Below are 15,267 nucleotides of genomic sequence, written 5' to 3' on the forward strand. Positions count from 1 at the left end.
ATCAAAAGCAGCTTGGGGCAAAAAAGAAATTGTTGCAGCTATCTGTAGTATAGATCAATAAGTGTGTAATGACGCATTGTCTGGTATTTGTTGTAAAAATATTAACACATCTGACAACACCGATAAAGTGATTGCATTAGAGATTTCCTATTTTAGTTATTTTTCAAGCAAAAAAAAGAAAGAAAAGAGCAAACCATATTTTGGTCTTGTTTATGCAATGCAGAGTTGTGCCTATTTACTTAACTGTGATATGTTATAGTTAGGTTTCTGCCAGAAATGCTGTTAGACTTAATGGATGCTTCAGGGGGAGGAGAGAGTTTATAATTCAGTTCAATTTAATGCTGTATTTGCTATTCATATAATGCTATCCTCCCACTATAATGCTAATTGTTAATTGTGTGGTGGCACTGATAGAAGAGAAGCAGAGGGAAGTGGAACCGAGAGAGGCACTGGGAAAATATAGTCATTTGTATTTATACCAGCGGGATAGCACTGAATCATAACCTGGTACAGCTTTGAATGATTTAGTCTACCCTGATTAGTAGAGTTATATGGATGGATATCAGCTGAACCGGTGAGGAAGATATTTAATTGTGAGATCCAGCTGGTCCTTTAATTTGTCTTTTTTTTTTTAAATTGCGTAAAAACAACAGAAACAGTAAAGTAATACACATTAGCAAACAAAATGGCTGTAGCTCTTTAGCTAGGCTAGATGTCTGCTAGCTAGGCCTCAACTCAGCTAAGCTAAGCTGAACTGGACCATTTTATGGTGCTGGTGCCTTCTGCAGCAGTTTGATGAAGAAATAATATAGCCATGACACAACTGTTCAATAATTCAGAGTTTGGTTTTGGCGGATTAAATTGTAGCATTCCAATTAGCACTAAGGACAACGCTTGGTACAATATGGGTTAGCGCTGCACTTACACACAGTATAAAGTGCTGGTTTCTGTGTGCCGTTCTGAAGTCTCAAGATAAACCATTCTACCATCACCAAGTTGGTTTCAAAAGACCAGATATGACGTGGAAGGAACAGTGAAACCACTGGCTCATTGGCTAATAACCTGTCAATCACAAGTTGATAACCACTGACCATATCCAGGGTAATCCACGTTTTTTAAAAACAGAGAATAATCAAAGCAAACCTCACACTATATTCAGTTTAACCCCAAATGAGTAAGTGAACCATAAACTCAGCAAGAACATTTTTACGTAGGCCAAGTCAGAAAGGGGTTTATCCCCACAGGTTTCTATAGCACCAAAAGTCTTTTTTGCAGCAATCACCATCTGTTGGCACTAGCACTGTTGGCAATGTTTCATATTGTTAGGATTCAGCTTGCTAACAGAGCTTTCCAGCCTTAGCAAATAACTTAGTAATCTACACTCAGGTCCAAATATGATCACTTCTGGCTCCAATTTTTTTTAAAAAAATTGCTGACACTGTGCCTCCAAAACAAGACGTGACAACACAGTTGATCTCCTAAACAGAGTTCATGTACAGTAGCCCAATACAAAAATAAAAAAGATTATGTAGTGTTGTGGATCATGGTCATTCATTTGGATTTTGACTAGAGTCTACTATTCATTTATACTTTCGTTTGGTACTCAAATGTTTGAGCTTTTGCAATATTTGATTAATCAAGTGACTTATTAATGAGGATACTGACTGATAATAAAAATAAGAGTTAAATACTTTTTAAAGTATACACCAGGGATGGGCAAATCCAGGCCTCGAGTGCAGGTGTCCTGCAGGTTTCAGACGTGTCCTTGATCCACCACAGCTGATTGAAATGCCTAAATTACCTTCTCAACAGGCTGCATTCTCCTGAGGACCCAGCCTTCGCGGTCTACGTGGGCCGGGTCCTCAGAAGGTCGGGTAGACCGGAAGTGAGCGGCTGTGAAATTGGAAGGTCTAGCCTTCAGTTTTGCATCACCGCTGTCTCGGTGGAGATTAATAAACTCAGCCGTCTGCTCCTTGCTATCTAAAATATAACAGGACACTGGTATAAATTCTCGACCATCTCAGACTTCTGTTTAATCAGTTTTCTGTTTGACATTTATTCAGCTGTGTGAAAACCCCCGGAGGAACCCACCCAGGGGATTAATAAAGTTTTATTTTATCTAATTTAATCTAATAACTTTAATATCAGCCAAACCGATTTACTCATGAACAAATAAAACACTGAAAAAAGCCAAACGATAACATTTTTAAGTTATCTAAGTGGCTTATATATCACGTTTAACCTGAGTAGCGAAAGACCACGGTGATCTGAAAATGATGTGACGGGAGTTTGCCCTCCTCGCCGGCTCTATTGACCCTCGAGCTCCTGGCTAGCTATCGAGCTGGTGGGTAACAGACGTCTCCGAAAACGTGATGTGATGTCTTGATAAACCGAGCAGATATTTGAAGTTTACACAGCTACATTCTCACCTGAAAATACGTTAAAAGTTTATTTTGTGACCCAGAAAGAGTAATAAGAGTAATATTAAAACTGAGTAGCGGACGCCATTGTTGGAAACTGGCTGGGCCGTGCTATGAATTCTGGGATATGGTGGGCCACGAAGAACACACCCGACCCATCCTTCAATTTTGGGGAAAAGGAGGACTCATTTGTCGGCTGCATTCGGAGGAGTCTACAAATTTGGACAGCCTTCGTTGCGTCGCTGTGATGTAATTGGCCTACAAATGTAGCCTCAGGAGGATGCAACCCAGGAATTTGGACACCCCCAACATGTCTTGAAGTTCTCCAGAGGCCTGGTAATGAACTAATCATTTGATTCAGGTGTGTTGACCCAGGGTGAGGTCTAAAACCTGCAGGACTCCAGAACTCGAGGCCTGGAGTTGCCTACCCCTGGTATACACTACATTCCCAAATGTATTCACTCACTCATCCAAATTACTGAAATCCAGCATTCTAATCACTTCCATGGCCACACATGTATAAAATCAAGCATCTAGGCATGCAGACTGCTGCTACAAACAGTTGTGAAAGAATGGGTTGCTCTCAGAAGCTCAGTGAATTCCAGCGTGGTACTGTGATAGGATGTGCAAGTCCAGTCTTTCTCACTACTAAAATCCAAGAGCAGGATGAGTGGATGCTGAGGTGCAGAGTGTGCAAAAGGTCACCAACTTTCTGCAAAATCAGTCACTACAGACCTCCAAACTCCATGTGGCTTTCAGATTGGTCCACGAACAGTGCTGAGAAGTTCATGGAATGGGTTTCCACGATGCAGCTGCATCCAAGCCTTACATGACCAAGCACAATGCAAAGCGCCGGATGCAGTGGTATAACACATACCACCACTGGACTCTAGAGCAATGGAGACGTGTTCTCTGGAGTGATGAATCACACTTCTCCCTCTGGCCAATGGACGGGTGTCAGTTTGGTGGTTTCCAGGAGAACGGTACTTGTCTGACTGCATTATGCCAAGTGTAAAGTTTGGTGGAGGAAAGATATTATTGTGTGGGGTTGTTTTTCAGGAGGTGAGCTCTGCCACTTAGTTCCATTGAAACGAACAATTAATGCTTCAACATACCAAGACATTTTGGACAGTTTCATCCCCCAACTTTATGGTAATAGATTGGAGATCACCCCTTCCAGTTTCAACATGACTATGTGCTATTGCACAAAGCAGGGTCCATAAAGACATGGATGAGCGAGTTTGGTGTGGAAAAACTTGACTGGCCTGCACAGAGTCCTGACCTCAGCCTGATATACACGTTTTGGATGAATTAGGGTGGAGACTATGGGCCAGTTCTTCGTCCAACATCATTGTCTGACCTTACAAATGTGCTTTTGGCACAACACTAAACCTTGTGGATAGCATTCCCAGAATATTTGGAGCTGTTATAGCTTCAATCATTTTAAACCCTATGGATTAAGAATGAGACGTCACTCTCAGCAATACACTGCATCTTTGTCTGCCCTACAGTTTACTGCTATTTAAAGACCAATATATATTCTGCTGATAATGGTAGCACTTTAGAGCATCAACCCAGTGCTGTAAAAAGTCTGATGTATAGGGTGAAATACACACAGAGAGTACACAAAGCACAGATAATAACAGTCACTGTGTCAGCTGTGGTTCTTTTTAACACCAACAAACTCCGACCAGCTTATACATCAGTTCATTAGGCACCTACTTACCATGAAAAGGCCACCATGACCACAAAACAACCCACCACCCACACTGTACCTATCTGTCTCTTCTCTCCAGCTAAACCTCCTACCTCTCCCTCCTCCACACACACACACACACACACACACACACACACACACACACACACTGCAACAGCATTCTGTTTAATCAAAATAGAGCTGCCCTTCAACGTATTTACATGTCTCATAATGGGGAAGAGTTGGTACGAAGCCTGTCATTACGCGCACCATTAAAACACAGCAGTAGACTAATCTAGCACTTCCATAAGCAACAGCAGCAGCAGCAGCAGGAGGAGGAGAAGCAGCAGAGGACGAGGGAGTGGAAGCTGACTGTGGATGGAGAAGGAAAAGAAAGCAAAAGCAGTCATTCGATGCATGGTTGGTTTAGCTGTTTAAAGGTTGGGAAAGCCGCAGTGGTGAGAACATGACAAGAAGGAGGAGGAAGAGGAGCAGCAGCAGCGAGAAGAAGAAGAACCAGGTAGGGATGTCAGAGGAGTGACATGAGCAGTCGGTGAAGTGTGAGAAAGAGCAGCAGGTGAAGGGAGAAGTGTTGCATAAACAGCAGGAGGAGGGACCAGCAAACAGGCTGAAACAGCAGGTGATGCCTGCTGGGAAGGAGACAGAGAAAAGAGCAAGAAGTCATGCTTGAGGAGGAAGGGGAAGGAACAGGAGAAGAAGAGGGGGGAAAAGCAGGAGAAAAGGGAGGAACAAAGGCAAGGGGTCCATGGGTAGGAAGGGACACCAACAGAAAGAAAGGCTGAAAGACGAGCAGAGGAGGAACTCTTGAAGAGGAATATCATGTAATGAGAGGTGTGGAGAGGGGTAAAAGAAGTTCATGAAAACAACTAAAAGAGTGATGATGTGCAGACTAGACGATGCTGGGATCCTTTAGGGAAAATAGGTCATGTCTGGAGAGGACAAGCGGGAAAGCAAAGGATGAAGCAGAAGATGTTTTTTTGGGGTGTGGAAGAAATTGGATCTTTGGAAAAAGAAGGGGGAACAGGAGGAGATGGCGGGCGGTAGTAAAATTATGCTGTTCAGAGAGGAGCACCAGCAGTGAAAGGTGCTGGAAGGGAAGTAAAAATAAGGAGCAGCGGGTGAGGCTTGTGGAGAAGGAGCAATAACAATGTGATGCCTGGCTTACAGGAGCAACAGGGGTTAGGGATAGAGGAGCAACGGGATGCTTTTGAGACGAGTTGCTAGAGATCGTACTTGGGAGAGGTTCACGGTAACACAAAAGAGGCATGAGGTGATGTTTGGAGGCGAGCGTGGGGAGATGGCGCTTCAGGCGGGGAAGCGGCAGGGAGGAGCAAGAGGTCACTGTAGGGAGGAGCAGCAGAAGGAACAGCAGGGGAGGTGGAAGCAGCTACAAGGAGCACCTGCAAGCTATAATTATGATTCACTTTGCTGCTCACAGGTGAGTGGTGGCCTGTGTGATAAAACAGCTACAACAGTGCACTCAGGAGGGAGAAACATGGTAATGTTTGATACTAAACAACACACATTTTTATAATATGGCAACAGACATTTATGGACCCTGTAAGAAACTTGATACAATTTATGCACGTGTCATGTACATAAAGGCAGTACTAAATGTGATTTATGTCCCTTTTCATTGCCTGGAAAGGCTGGATGTTTAAGGCTGTATAAAAGTAGAACATGGAATATATTAGAAGAGCACAAAGGGACTACTTTCTGTGTCATTTCGTGCATGCGTGCACAGCAATAACTGTCAGTATTCCCAATAAAGCACTAATTGGCCCACTGCTGAAAGGCAATTAGCGTTCATATTAAACCCCAAACACACCCAGCTCACCATGAAGGACCAGAAAACTTACTGTGGTAAAAATCCTCCATCAGTCTCAAGTTTCTTCCAAAAATGCATGGAGCTCTGCATAAAGTTAAATTCCAAATGTCTAAGGATAAGAAAGCTTAGCTGATGTTACATCTTCAGAAGTCTTCTGCTCAACCACTGTGCATAAATTAAATCACCCTGCGCCAGCTGTAGCACTCAAAAAGATGCTCCCTGGTTTGCAAACCTACCTTCCACTGCATGCACTGAAGTAACCGTGAAGAGAACCAGAACAGCCCAAGTGGCCGGCATGGCCAGTCTGACTCCCTGTCCGTCCTCTCCCATTATCCTGCTAACAGAGAAGAGAGAAAAAATCCCCACTGGAACACGCTGTATTCCTCTGGTAAGCAGTCACATCGCAGTCTTCAGTCTGTGTGAGTGTGTGCTGAGCCGGCACAGCCAGCGAGTGCTGAAGGGGATACACTTCTTCTCCTCTCTCTCTCTCTCTCTCTCCCCCTATCTATCTCCCTCTCTTCTCACCGTCGCACACCTTTCCGTCCAATCAGGACAGAGAATGTTGCTCGTAAACCAATCACCCATTCTTTTCCACCTGACCCAAGATGAATGCCCAATGGTCAGGTCTCCCCTCCACTGCCTCCATCCCACAGCACGACGAGCTGGCGTGACGGGACAGCGGCACCCAGTGGTCAAGGATCAGCACAGCAACTAACCAAACCTTGCAGTGACTGTGGTCCGGTGACATTGAATTGCTGAAGAGTCATTATGATGGGATGTGAGCTGTGGTCTTTCTCAAGAGTCTTTAAGGATATTGCAGCAATAATGATGTTCGATCCTCCTGATAAAGCAGGAGAATCAATGCTTCTCAGCTATTGGTTCCCCAAGGTTTGGACCGAGACTGCTTGTTCCCTACACACGCACGCCACATTTCTTTTTATTTTGCTTTGAAGAAGCCACATCTTCTCATAAATTTAAAGTGTTCTGAAGAACTATTGCTGTTTTTCTTTAAACACTGGCTGCTTTTCCCCTCATTTTCAGTCCAGTCCTTGTACCTGACCATTTTCAGTTTGTTAAGCCACTCAACACTGGCCTGTGAGCTATTCTGGCATTAAAAATGCACCTAACTTACAGGATGGACCACTGTTGTGTCTACACATTTTCCAAAGAGCTTTTAGAATATCTTGGCATGGTGTGCAGTGTATCCTTAAAAAAACTGAGGAAAGTGTAGGACAAAATAACAAATCTACTGTTCGCCTCATCAGAAACAGTCGCAGTGAAAGGGTGGCTGAGGTGTGGCAAATTACACAGAAACCGGACTGGAAACTAGTGGCAACAGGTCCTATGGAGCAAATAATATAAGTGATACATTTTTGGTTTGAATCATCATCAACATGTATGGAAGAGGTCAGGAGAAATGTTCCACAGTGAGTGTCTACAGCCATCTGTAAAACATGGTGGAGGCTCTGTCATGGTTTGGGGTTGCATTTCAGCCAGTGGCGTTGGTGACCTTCTCAAAATTGGTGGAATTATGAATGCAGAAAAATACGGTCAGATTTTGATTCATCAGGCAAAACCATCTGGAAAGCATCTGGTTAGAAACAGCTTCATTTTTCATCACGACAATGATCTCAGACACACTCATAAATTCATACCTGGATAGAAAAAAATACACACAATCAATCACGGAGTGGCGTTCCCAAATCTGATTTTTGAAGCAGTGTGGGATCATCTTGACAAAGAATGGAACAAAAGGCAGTCAAGAAGAGCCAAATAAGAGCTTTGCATTATTTTTTCTGGATTATGACAGTTAACCATTTATATTTTTGTAGCATCACAATTTTAGAAGTTCAGCCTCTGGGTTTGATGTTGTCCATATTCAAAAAGGGCCAAAGTTGTCACAAAACTATCTTGACTTTGTCTCAGAGGGGCAACGTAACCAGCAAGGTCAATCAAAACAAACTGGTCTCAGTAAGGGGCTTGATAAGATAAGAGATAAGATAAAACTTTATTAATCCCTCGGGTGGGTTCCTCTGGGAAATTTGGTTTCCAAAAAAGCACAGCACCGACAGAAGTTATAGAGTTACAGAATATTATATATATATATATATACACATATATAAATACAAAGACATATATAGATAAACTATACAAAGGGGATAAATAGAATAAATAGGAATAAAAATAAAAATACAAGTGAATTGCACATTTCAAGTATGGAGTCTATTGCACCGTTGACTATTAACAAAAAGTGTTGCACAAAAGGTAATTGCACAGTGAAGTGAAGAGGCACTACAGCTTAGTTGTTCCCCCGTCCTTTGTCCTCCTGTTTCCCCTCCCTCTCCCCTCCAGAGAGGAGTTAAACAGTCTGATGGGGTGTGGGACAAAGGAGTTTTTAAGTCTGTTGGTTCTTGTCTTTGGGAGAAGCAACCTGTCACTGAACAGACTCTTCTGGTTGTTTAAATGGACATGCTTTTATATTTTGGTAAGGAAATTGGAAAGATGTCTTAGTAAAGGAGATTCTGCAAGTCTGATGCTGATACTGTGCATACTATAGTTAAAGGGCTTTCACAAAAGTCATACAGAAATGTATATTTTACACCTCAACACATGCTGTACACGCAACAATAAACCCCTATGTAGGTCTGTTTACTTTCTGCAGACTTTCAGCCCAAGGCCTCCAGTAGAAAACAAAGTTGAGTGGTTTTCTGGTCTTTCACATCACTGGGAGAGACCTCGGGGTTAATTTGATACATGAAAACAGCCTTTGCAGTATTAGGAGAAAAAGCAAGGACTAGAGTGTGTGGCCTTGTGTTACAGGGGATAAAGAGGATTAAGTGAAAAACAACTACGGTTCACCTACACTGGTGTTTTCGCTTGTGTTGACTAATCAGACCTCTTTTCAGGACTGTGTTGATGGACATTTCCCTAAATGTCCTCTTAGTGCCTTTTAAGGGTGAGATAACTGAATTTTTAAATAATCATTCTTACAAGTACACTTAATCTGCCAGAGTGAAAACATCTGTGTCTCTCTCTAAGCCGTATGTCCAGCTTTAACCCTTAGCAGATTTAAAGCATCTGGGACTGCCACACTGCTTTAAAAAAATGCAAATTGTCACAATATATTAAGACTTTCAGTTCAGTTATTCGCATTTTTTAATCACACTGGCAAAAAAGACAACTCTCTAAAATAGGAAGCATTATTGTGTTTTTTGGCTACCTGCAAAATCCTAAAAGGTGTGCGTACTGACAAAATGCACTATGGAAAAAATAAAAATCACTCAGTGTTTCTGAAAAAATACAACTTTTCCACCCCAGAGGCATTGGATCAATTTGCTTTTTTAGGTTTCCTGTCTCCTTCATCCTGTGCCTCTTACACTGTCTCATACCGCTGTGACATTGCTGCACTTTTCTTCCCAGATGCTCTATTTCCTGTCCCTCAAGATGACATTTCAGCTGCCAGCAGCTTTATGACACACACCACAACCTACATGACAATCGCTTTCAATCAGGGGCTACTGCATCCTGTTCATATTGACCGCTATCCTAAAGAGCTGTGTATATGAGCGTGCATGTCAGTTAGAGGCAGACAAACAGAGGGAGACGCTTCTTATCTTAAAGTCAGCAGTTGGAGGCATTCATCATTTCCTTCCAGCCACAGGTGGAAACCCAAAAGTCGATCGCAGGTCTGCTGGCTGCCGCACAAGCAGAACAATAATGTTTGAATTGCCTCCGAAGGTTCTGGTTACTCTTTTAAAATTGTGCAGCTGAGGTCATGCATCCCTTTGCTAAGAGGTATCTCCATCCTGAGGGACTCGGCGAGGTAAATAAGCTTTGATCAGGAACAGAGACGTCAGGCACAGTGCTGAAAGTTGATTGGTGTACATGTCTAGACATAGCAGAGTGGAAATCAAAAGTGTGGTAGCAACATGCCGGTAAAGGCCTGCTCAGGTTCTACACTCACTTCTACATCATTCACAATTACACGACAGGAAACATTATAGTATAGATGAGTTATATAAAAACAGACAGATCTGTGCATCACACTCACAGTTTCACAGGATACTCACAGTGAGAAGTGAAATGCGAGGCATTCACACGCCGAAAAGTTCACCTTGGTTCAAAAACATAAACTTGCCATGAACTTTCCGTTCGTTGGCCCTGCTTTTTCGTCCTGTCGTATCTGATCTGAAAACATCAGGAAAATGAATCATTCAGTAAATCAACACCCTTGACAGGCAGGATTGTCGTCAGCCCCAGTTTCCCCCCAGCTGGACCAGATGATGCTTGTCGTGTCCTGTTACAAAGAGCAATATGTTTATTTATAGCTGTAGTGGAGCTCGCAAGTCGAGGCTTTAAATAGAAAGAGAACAAAATCATCCCAGATTTGATGTTCTTGATTAGAGTGGGATGATATCTGGGAGCGGATATGGCATCAGTGGAAACAGGGCCAGGCAGTGAGTCATCTGGTGGGCATGAAGCATCAGCGAAAAAAAAAAGGTGCTCAGTCACATATTTGTTTTTACTTATTTTGTCATATTAATAGCTGCATAATATCAGAAGATTTTAATGCTTAGATCAAGAGAAATACCTTTATATAAAGTGTAGAAAAATACAGCAAACAGCACTACTAAGGCTCATTTATTAACATTGCTTTGTTTTGGTTTCATACTACAGTTGTCGCCATCTTTGTTTTTCAGAAAAGAGGTTTCCATGTTTCGAAAAGAGAGTGAAATCCTGGTTTTAGGTTGATAGTGGGTAGATTAATTAGCCTATTTCTGATGGGTGTATCAGGCAGTTACTGATACCTGCTTAGTGCTAAGTAGCCTACAATTAAAACACTTGCATTTCACTCATAGACAGTATAAATGATGGATGCAGCTTCTGGGTCTGAAGTGTGAAGTGCAGAAGTGCCTTAAATCTGCATTAGTTCTTAATCCACCAAGGGGCAATGGTTGTGGTTGGAAAAGACTTGTGGTCCTATACAAGTCTATGGGATAATTATTCTCTGCAAATGTGAGGTCTTTATTGTTCATCTTGGGTTATAATGCACAAATCATTAAGTCAGATTTATGAGTTTTAATCATTCCAGGTGTCAGATCAGTTTATCCAGGAAATGCTTGTTGGCCACCAACTTATGATGAGTTAACTGGAGTGTGATTCAGTCAGATCTATCTTCACGTCACGGTGGCTACAGTGGTGTGAAAAAGTGTTTGCCCCATTCCAAAATTACTATTTTTTATATTTTTGTCACACTTAAATGTTTTAGATCATCAATATGTATATATATTAGACAAAGATAACACAAGTAAACACGAAAATGCAGTTTCTAAATGTAGATGTTTACTATTAAGGGGGGGAAAAATCAAAACCAAAGTGTGAAAGCGATTGCTCCTCTGTTATAACATAAATTAACTGTGAAAAGCTTAGCTCAGTTTCTCTAGCCACACCCAGGCCTGTTCTCAATCGAGAAATCATTTAAATAGGACCTGCCTGACAAAATGAAGTAGACCAAAAGATCCACAAAAGCCAGACATCGTGCTGCGATCCAAGGAAATTCAGGAACAAGTGAGAAACAAAGCAACTGAGATCTCTCAGTGTGGAAAAAGTTATAAATCCATTTCTAAAGCTGTGGGACTCCGTAAACCACAGTGAGAGCCATTAACCACAAATGGCAAAAACATGGAACAGTGGTGAACCTGACCAAAATTACTCCAAGAGTGCAGCGAAGTCACAAGAGTTCACAACCCCCCCCAAAACAACATCCAAAGAGTTGCAGACCTCACTTGCTTCAGTTAAAGAGAGTGTTCATGACTCCCCCATAAGAAAGCCACTGGGCAAAATTAGCATGCATAGCAGAGTTGCAAGAGGAAAACCACTGCTGAGCAAAGAAACATAAATTCTCATCTTAGTTTTGCCAGAAAATTTCTTGATGATCCCTAAGACTTTTGGAAAAATACCGATGGGACTGATGAGAGAAAAGTTAAAGTCAAAGTCCCAACCTGAATCCGATTGAGATGCTGTGGCATGACCTTAAAAAGGCGGTTCATGCTCGAAAACCCCCCAGTGTGACTGCATTACAACAATTCTGCAAAGATGAGTGGGCCCTTCCTTCATGAGACTCACTGCTAAGGGTGGCCCAACCAGTTATTGGGTTTGGGGGCAATCACTTTTCCACACACGGCCATGTAGGTTTGGATTTTTTTCTCCCTTAATAATAAACACTTTCATTTAGAAACTGCATTTGGTGTTTACTTCTGTTATCTTTGTCTAATATTTACATTTGTTTGATCCTCTCAAACATTTAAGTGTGACAAACACAACAAAACAGGAAAGCAGGAGGAAGGCAAACTTAATATTCAGGTTTCTTGCACGATGTAGAGTAAGTGGTTAGTGTTTTTAGACAAGTCTGTGAAACAACCACCACAGCAATCTGCTAGCAAAGCAATCACAAGGAGAATTTTGCCAATCAGTTGGGGAATATAGATTTTTCCCTAGACCTGTCTGAATTTTACTTTAGGAATCGTTTTCCAATAACCTCTCACAACCACTCAGGGGAATAGTCATTCTCCCCTCAATTTCCCCAGGACTGGTCTCTAGGCCTGAACAACTGGGGGCTTCACTTCATCCTACACCGTCACCCTGATTGTCACACATCCAAAATGATGTCGTAGGGGTGTCTGCAAAACCTCAGTACCACCTATGGTTTAACTCAGACTGGAGCTCGTAATTATCAGATGGTTAGGAAAATTCACCACATTGAAAATGTTTTTTGCTCTAATTCCAAAAGAAACCAACAAACTGTAAAGTAACCTGTCAAAGTGCTCACACCCTTAACCATACATCGTTTTAAACTTTAATATAATTCAGAGCTTTATAAAAATGCATCCCTTGTAAAATGCCCTGAAAGTGGAACTCTATATATCTAACGCTATAGAGGCTAAATAACTTTTTTTGTATCAGGCTGTTTATTTCTGATGTGACGTAGAGGATTTTAAGAGGAGTCCTATTTTTCCAGCCCTGAACTGGTTTAATGTTTGTGAAAAAAAGAAAGAAACTGAAGTGTAAAAACAACGTGTGGTTTTTACCTTGTTGATCAGCTCAGATAACGTGCCACATAACACCCAGTTCCACTCTTAATAAATACTAAGTTAACTGGCTTTTGTCTGTAGCTTTACTTTTAAAAACACACTTGAATGTGTTATTAATGTTCTCATGAAGATCTCGAAGACTCTAGTCACATTTTGCCAAATTGCAGACCTATTTCTTCACATCAATGACAAAAAAACCCCCACAGCTACAATCAAACAGAGTTTAATGAATGAAATGTGTGACTCGATACACTGATGTATAAAAAAACCTGGCTCAATACACAGAGTGAAAAATGTGTGCGTGTGTAACACATTTGCGTGAATCAGAAGTTCCATATGTAGCAGTATGGTGCTGCAGCTTGAAGACAGGCATGCCAAGTAAATGATCACCAGGCTAATGCACACACTATTTCACAAATATCCTGTATGTACAAAAGTTGCAGGAACTTTAAACCTTTTCTTTCTGGTGCGTATGGAGTATAAAACCTGGTGAAGGGTTCTCACGTGTGTGTAATAAGCTTTGGTTTGATCGACCGTACATCAGCCTCAACACAGGCGAGCATTCCCCAAATGGTCCTCTCTGGACTTTATCTTCTCTGTGGAGTTTTGTGTGTGTGTGTGTGTGTTTACTGCAAACAGATGTGTAACAATCGTGCACAATCTCCTGTCTTCACAAAACAGAACTTAAGGAAACTGCTTGTGTGTGCTTGAGTCTAAGAGCGTCAACGAGGCTGCTCACTTCTTCACAGAGATCATGAGTTGTTATTAAAAAAACAAGAAGTGGTTGTTTCAGCTTTCTTCTGAAAGCCAATTTGAAATTGTTGGGTTTACAGTACAGCACATCTGATACATGACAGGGTTGTGATCAGTTATCTGCAATATTTCGAACAAATCCCACCGAGTCTGTCCACTTAAAGCAGTGACACCAAGACTTCTGGACAACGACATCACAGATTACGGGGAATTCATCGCCAGTAGAGTATTATACTGTACATTCATGACTCGATATGGTGCCAGCCTTTAAGCTAATGTACACGAACATTTACAGCGTACACAATGTTTGTTAAGGTAGACAACTCTGACTCAAGTAGTGAAATAACAAAAAATTAAATTAAAAAAAACCCAGAAAAATCTTGTTTGTATATCAGGGCACCGAACATGTTTTCACAGGCCTCTGCAGCCTGCTGACTGGACACAATTAGACATCATTATCTTCATCAGAGTCTTCTTAGTCATCCCTTATTCGTCTGTCCTCATTCCAAAAACACGCTAGCAAGCTAAGACATATGTAAACGCAGTAAAATAAAGAATACAATCAGTTTTTGCTCTTCTGAGTCGATGAAAATGTCTTCTCATTCCACAAATGTCTCGTTTATTTATTTTTTAATGGTTTTTTTGTTGGGTTTTTTTTTTTGGCAAAGTTACTTCCTCAAGCTGAACCCCCGTTTGTCCTTCCCATGGTTCAGCCCTGCCTTTGACTTCAAACTTGACCGAAGGCGGCGGGGGTCCATCATCGCTGAAGCAGCAGCAGAAGGGTCGCCGGGAGCAGGAGCAGCAGGCTACAGAAGCCGGTTTGGAACGCGGCCGCGCCTCTGACTCGGTTGTTGTCCGGCGAGTAGGCATACAATCCCGGTCTGCTACGAGGACACTGGCCACCTACACACATACCGCTTCCAGAGCCGCTGATGTCATCACCTGGAAAAGAGAGAGATACGGATAAAACACTGTTAATGGTAAACTGTGAAATAATTCTTTAAAGACCAGTGGAAACTAGCTTTTTTTTGTTAAATGTCACCTTCAGCTGCTCTTGATAATTGGCCCAATTGTATTTGGGTCCGTGTGACATTCCTGAATGCAATTAATCTTTTAATTACACCATTTATAGGGAATGTTTTGTCCTTAAATCCCAGGTCTCGTTAACTCTAGGGAATAAGACCCCCGAAACAAGAGAGCTGGTGCATTTGATCTACTTGCAGAATCAGTATGATATAAAACAACTATTTCTGGAATCTACTTTTACCAGAAGATCACTCACTTGCATCCTGGAAGTCTACATCATTGCCATCCAGTGCATTTTTCAGCCTGTTGCTCATAATTTTGAGCTGCATGATCTGCTGCCGGATGGTCATGTCTGGCTTTGTGATGTCGAGCTCCACTTCTGGGTTGTTGATCTGATTGGCCAAACCATCGCCCATCACTTCTGGAAGGTAC

At 41.9% G+C, this 15,267-nt stretch overlaps 2 protein-coding genes across 4 annotated transcripts in view; both read right to left on the minus strand.

Annotated features, from left to right (window-relative positions):
• The window catches only part of LOC146498867 (ephrin type-B receptor 1-like), a 131,558-nt gene extending 125,120 nt beyond the window's left edge, over positions 1-6,438 (minus strand). For both annotated transcript variants that reach the window (XR_014870211.1, XM_085138026.1), the window contains exon 1: positions 6,202-6,438. Coding sequence is in view for 1 of the 2 variants with exons in the window: in XM_085138026.1 (XP_084994152.1) it covers positions 6,202-6,295 (94 nt within the window). In the remaining variant the exon portion in view is untranslated. The remainder of the gene's footprint in view (positions 1-6,201) is intronic.
• A 6,825-nt stretch (positions 6,439-13,263) lies between these two features.
• Positions 13,264-15,267, minus strand: part of LOC146498870 (glypican-1-like) — a 49,106-nt gene continuing 47,102 nt past the window's right edge. For both annotated transcript variants that reach the window (XM_085138030.1, XM_085138031.1), the window contains exons 9-10: positions 15,092-15,267; positions 13,264-14,751 (exon numbers count right to left, since the gene is read on the minus strand). In XM_085138030.1, the coding sequence (XP_084994156.1) occupies positions 14,567-14,751; positions 15,092-15,267 (361 nt within the window). In that variant the 3' untranslated portion in view covers positions 13,264-14,566. The remainder of the gene's footprint in view (positions 14,752-15,091) is intronic.

The sequence above is a fragment of the Neolamprologus multifasciatus genome, chromosome 17 (assembly GCF_963576455.1).
Source record: "Neolamprologus multifasciatus chromosome 17, fNeoMul1.2, whole genome shotgun sequence".
Lineage (NCBI taxonomy): Eukaryota > Metazoa > Chordata > Actinopteri > Cichliformes > Cichlidae > Neolamprologus > Neolamprologus multifasciatus.